Source organism: Electrophorus electricus, chromosome 8 (assembly GCF_013358815.1).
Source record: "Electrophorus electricus isolate fEleEle1 chromosome 8, fEleEle1.pri, whole genome shotgun sequence".
In the NCBI taxonomy this organism is placed as follows: domain Eukaryota; kingdom Metazoa; phylum Chordata; class Actinopteri; order Gymnotiformes; family Gymnotidae; genus Electrophorus; species Electrophorus electricus.
In genome coordinates, this window is record NC_049542.1 from 11692114 (window position 1) to 11697964 (window position 5851).

Consider the following 5851-nt stretch of genomic DNA (forward strand, 5'->3'; position numbering starts at 1 on the left):
AAAAAATCTTGCCATTGGGAAATAAAATACAAGTCTTGTTATGACTGAATGGTGCTGGTTAAAAGAGCAAATTTAAAACATATAAATAATGATTTATCTTATTTTTATTTGTAATAAATAAAATAGGGCACTGGGGTGGTGCGTATTCAAACACATGGCAGAGTGCCATAATATCTGACTTACTCTCACGCTCCCTAGCCCGAACTCCCAACTCCCAGCATTCACCTGTTGCCACCTCTCCTGTCACTCATTCTGGTACCACCAATCATCACACAACCTATCCCTTTCCCTGTCCTCTTTGCAGATTATTGCCATGCCATGCCATGCATGTGCATACCGAGCGTCCTTTCTCTCTCTCTCTCTCTTTCTTTCTCTCTCTCTCTCTCTCTCTCTCTGGTATTACAACTTGTTCAATTTTTGGATTATCAACTCAGCCTTGTTCCTAGCTGGTTTGTTTGCTCTATTGGACTGCTATCTGGATACTGACCTCTGTTTGTAATATTACCTGGAACCCAGAGTGTGCAATTCTAAATAAAAGCAACTCTATCTCTTTTTCATTTCCTTTTTTTTTTTTAAAAGGTGCTTTCTAGTAAAGGTGCTTTTCTAGTAAGGTAGATACTAATCATGTGATATGTTTACTTAGCATGAAGTTAACCAGATCTCCAAAGCTCCTGGTGTGTGATCTGAACTCACTGTGCTTCTGCCAGCACCAGTGGTCATGTGTTGATCCATCCTTACCTGCTATTCAGCAGTAATGTGCAGTGAATCACACTGCCTTTCTGCAGTCTACAGCATTGAACCCTGAGTTATAGCAAGGTGCATGTCAATATGACACAGCTGAATTAATGAACATAATTTTTATTTGCTTACTATTTATTCATGATGTTACCTTTTTCAATAGTAGTTCAAAAGCATGAAGCAAGTACCCTGCAATGATTAACATCCAATCGTAATAATGTGTGATTAGTTTTTAATAATGAACTGTGTAGGCCTACATAAGACTATAAGAGGTTTAAAAATGCACTCAAATAGGTCTACCAAGCTGGTCTATTTCAATGTGGTTATTTGGATTCAATGCAATGTCACCTGAAGACATTAAAAGTATGTAAATACAGGATAAAATGGATTATGTGGAATAAATTAACAGTACTTACATTATTCCTGACAATGAAGAACATCAATCTTACAAACATGTGAAGTAGATTAATGATTAAAACATTCATGAGTATGAAAAAATAATTATACTAAAGAATACTCATTGCTTGAATGCTTGTCAATTTCATTTTTTTCAAAGTTGTTCGCAACTAATTTTGTTTTTCTCATCTCCTCAGTTGAAGTCAATAATGAGTTTCACCAGCATTGCCCCGGAAAAGTCCATTGCAATGATGCCAAAGCGCTTCTTTTCCTCAGCATGGGCGAATAGGTAGTCATACAGGCGTGGATTGATACGCTTTGCCAGAGATTGTGGGTTCGCCAAAAAACCAGCACCACTGGAATAGGTGAGAAACATATAAGCTTGGCTGGCCATGGCAGCTTCCTCCAGGTGTGTGCGCACACTTTTCCACTTCTTATCCACATATTTCGGCTGAAGGGAGAGCACCTGGGAAGCAGAAATAAGCATGAGTCATCCTGTGGATATATGACTAGATCTGTATGTGTGGCCTGTTACTCGCATCATTCCAATATAAGGCAGCGTGTTTTGACTGCTTTTCTGCCTACAACATGAATGCAGGCTATGGGTTTGTGTCTATATAGTTAACAACTCTCAGGGGTTGATACATGCACGTCCTTTCTCTAGTTGACCTTCAGAAGTCAGATCACCTATCTGCAGTGCCATGCAGATAGGAGAGACCAGCGCACTCTCTTTACAGGATCCCTGAAGCAATATGGAAATAAACCTCTGTCTGAATGGTAGCGCAGTCATGGTAATGATACCTGACTACAATAACATCTGATACCATCATTGCTGCTATAGCTGATATGTTCTTACTTTCCAGTCATCAGCAATTTCCAGTGATCGGTATTGCATCCCCAGGTGTGGTCCAGGAAAATCTTGCAGTATTATCAGCTTGCCCCTTGCCTCTCCCATAGTTGGCATAAGCTGGCTGTGCCAGAGAAGATCCCAGTGTGCATACTGATGCACGTAGGTCACTACCGCTCTGTAGATGTCCCTGGTCTCACTCAGCTCCTCCCGCAGTCTCATCAGTACAGTCTCAGTGGGATTCTGCTTCAAAAAGGCTGCCACATCTTCCAGGACCTCCCCAAAGTGGGCCCACTGGTAGAGGACCCCATGGTAGATGGTGAGATTACCTTGTATGTGTCGCACACGCACATCAAGGAAGCGAACACCAGCCTGGAGCTGTTGAGCCAGCGGCCAGGAGTTACACTGAGCCAGGAAACCACCGTAGAGGGCCATCGAGTTGTGGGTGCCTGGAATTGTGACCTCACAGAGGGGCCGGTTGTCGGGGATGTTGGCCATCCAGGAAGGTTGGAGGAACTCCGGAGTGGGGGTGTCATCGTAGTCAGGCCGCTGGAGAGCACCATGACCTGGACAGGCCAACCTGTTGGAAGCGGAAGTTCAGGGTCAAACAGAGGACAGGTGTCTATGAGATACAGCACAAGATCTGTGTGTACCCATCTCATATTGATTCTTTTAATATAACATTAAGAGATGCAAAAGCATTGGGTTAGAGGCTGTGGGGTGGAGGCGGGGTTAGCACTTAATTGTTTATTTGATTATGGACCAAATGGGATTAGATAATCGTTTTACTTGGACACAATAATGCCAGGTAGGCAAAAGGCACCGATAATCACATTTTGTCCATTAGAGAACTTGTTTAACTTAATAAATGAAATACTGATCAAATACCACTGACAAATGCAGCTGTAAAGACAACTGAATAACTAAACACAAGCAATAAATGCTAACTTTCTTCACCGGTCTTTGGTGAAAAGATTCTCTGTTAGCACTCAGTTTACTCACCAGAGTAAAATCCCCACTATCACAATATGCATTGTATCATCAATGGAAACTGCCTTCCTTCTTTGTCCACTTAGAAAAACACTGTAAATGGCATGTACATTTTAATTTAGACTCAGATAAACTGAATGGTATAATATTAGTTCTGAAATAAAACCTCAAGTAAAATAAGTTTTTCTCCTTATCATATTCATTAAAGTACAAAGTGTTAACTTTATCAACCAAACAGCAAGAGCCAGCCTCCCAAACTCTGAAAGACCACATAAAAAGTCTGCCAAAGACCAATTAAATTGATTTCAACTGCAGAAAATGTCTTACCCCTGGGTCTCATGAAACTGCAGCACAAAGAACCAAGCAGGCACTATCAGGTTAGCTACAAGTCTGTCGTATTTATACTTTTTTTCCTCTTTAATTATTTTATTATTTTTTTTTTCCAGAGAGACCACATGCTACTGTTCTGGCTAAAACTGGTAGGAGGCACCAATACGTGATTGACCCCTTTTGTTTTAGAGGTCATGGGGTCTATTTAGAAAGTGAAGTTAAGAACAGTGTGGGATCAACACCAGCAGATTAACATCTAAGATAAGTGAGACCAAGGGGCACCCTCCAATTCAGGCCAAATTTAATATGGAGAATCCAAATGAGTATGGTACAGTTATAGTTTATATCTAACATTTGTTCTATATATTACACTCATTTATGATTCATAGCAAGCTGATAAAAGACCAGATGAGGTGCAAATATAAGTGCAATCTTTGAATCTGTACAGCTGAATTACATTGTACCAACTGCTGTTTTTTATCCTGGGACATTTTTCTTTTGGTGGAACAACACACCAAAAGTCTTTAAAGGGCTGAATTATTGTTATCAAATGTTGTTCAGATACTGGAATGCTGCTGTGTGTGGTTCAAGGTTACATTCCCATAACTGTGAAGGCAAACAGAACCATTTATTTGCTAATCTGTCATGGAGGATTAACATGGTGCTAAACAACTGGGAAAAATGCAAAAGTGCAAAAATCATTTGGCACATCATTTGAAAGGAACAGAAAGAGAAGAAAAAGCTTCCAGTGAGATACATTATCTCAGAATAGAAACACCTGGTCACATAAGCCTGTGCCAACTTAATATACCCTGGCCAAAGCCTGAGTTCCCCAACATGTTATGGTTAAATGAAAGTTGACACCTGTGTATATGCTGTTGCTTTTGTTATTGTTTCCAAAGCATAAATAAATAAATATTAAATACAACATGTAATGGAATCTGTAGAAACTCTAGGTTTAGAGAATGGGCTCAAATCAGATTACATTTTGACAGTTGCACCCTTTGCTGTTCCTAAAAAATCAAGCAAATGTGATATGGGTAATTCATTATGGGTAATTCATTATTCATAGTCTTTATAAATGGAGACAAATAAATATTTGTTTACCCTGCACAGCTCTTAATTGCATTAAACGCTGTGCTGACATAGGATAAAAAATGTAGCTGTTTATATTATAGAATATACACTTTAAATCTTGTTTTGTATCTCCTTTTCTTTACTATGATGTACCAATCAGGCATTTCATCAGCTCTTACAAGCAACAACCATTGAAAATAAAAAAACACATTTAATTAAAGTGAAAATGTGGCATGTTTTCTTTTCATCCTAATTTATTCTGCTTAATTAAGCTTCCATTTGCTGTTCCAGTATGCACTGGTATTAATAAAAAAAGTCACTGTGTAGAGGCCATCATTAAACACAGCACAACCAAACACCTAGCTCTCAGTTTACCTAACTACATTATGAAGAAGTAAACTGTCATGGAAGGCTCCTCCCCCAACGAGTCACATTGCATGGCCCGCGCGTGCAGGGGGACTCACATGTGTACTGTTTGTAACCACGCCCCCCGGTATTGCACACACCTGCACAGGGATTACTGTTGAAAGTCTGTCTGTCTATTTAAACCCCTGTCAGTGTGTGCATCCTTGTTGGTCATTGTCCCTACATATATGTTAATGTCAGTCTCTGTAGCCGTAACGGTTTGTGTGTCACATGTTACTGTGTATGTGTTCTTCATCTAATGTTAATTGCATAGTTATGATTACCGTAAATGTTGCATGTGAGTGCCACTGTTGTCGTCTATGTTTTATGTCAATAAATGTCCTTCACAGTTGAGGGAGTCTATGCGTCCTGCCCCACGCCCTGCGGCACTCCGGCCAGCAGCATTACAGAAACTGTCACTTAAACACTCATACTTTATTCTTCTTCCTCCACTTTCAGTTGTTGTGAAATAAAAGCTGTGTAATGGCATTTGTGTTTGAGTGGTGACTTTTGAGTGTTAAGTATTTTTTCAGCGCTTGCTCTTTTAGTTCACATGGTAGTGCACATAAAACAAGGTGCTATCAACCGCATGGTCATAAGTTTGATTCCCAGTGAACACACATCTTGCCACACTAATAAACAAAGGTTTAATGTAGATGTTATATTATACTCATATTCTACTTTTAACTATATACATTCACGGACCTGATTCCCCCTGTTGTAGCACTATGGCACTCAGTGGACTCTTGACAATGCAATGGGAATTTGGTTTAATGTGTGAATCTTCCAATATTTTCACAACTGAACTGCTACACCTCACATCAGACTCTTAACACACATTGCACTACATCAAATAGTGCACACACTCACTGCAGTACACCAATAAGTTATGAAGGAACAACAGGAATCTATTCTCCATGAGGCACTACTGTCCGCACTGCTGCTGCCTTTTAGTTGATACATCACTATGAACAGTATCAATACCAAAAACACTTTGTGCATATATGCATCATTTGCACTTTAACTCAAGTACTGCTGCACTGCATTGCTGATAACATTTAAATGTTC

General features: G+C 39.7%; 1 protein-coding gene across 1 annotated transcript; it reads right to left on the bottom strand.

Annotated features, from left to right (window-relative positions):
- Nucleotides 1-842: 842 nt before the first annotated feature.
- Nucleotides 843-3322, bottom strand: si:dkey-266f7.9 (uncharacterized protein LOC100006223 homolog). Its single transcript, XM_027002342.2, has 4 exons — nt 3299-3322; nt 2984-3064; nt 1991-2561; nt 843-1600 (listed from the first exon to the last, which is right to left on the bottom strand). The coding sequence occupies exons 2-4, from the start codon at nt 3013-3015 to the stop codon at nt 1328-1330; spliced, it is 876 nt and encodes a 291-aa protein (XP_026858143.2). The 5' UTR covers nt 3016-3064; nt 3299-3322; the 3' UTR covers nt 843-1327.
- Between the last annotated feature and the right edge of the window lie 2529 nt (nt 3323-5851).

Excerpts from the sequence above, each read along its gene's own strand:
- si:dkey-266f7.9 (XM_027002342.2), bottom strand. The coding sequence starts at position 3,015 with ATGCATATTGTGATAGTGGGGATTTTACTCTG. Across the intron at positions 2,562-2,983 it reads ATAGTGGGGATTTTACTCTG|GTTGGCCTGTCCAGGTCATG; the intron begins GTGAGTAAACTG and ends CGCTTCCAACAG. Across the intron at positions 1,601-1,990 it reads AAATTGCTGATGACTGGAAA|GTGCTCTCCCTTCAGCCGAA; the intron begins GTAAGAACATAT and ends TCTGCTTCCCAG.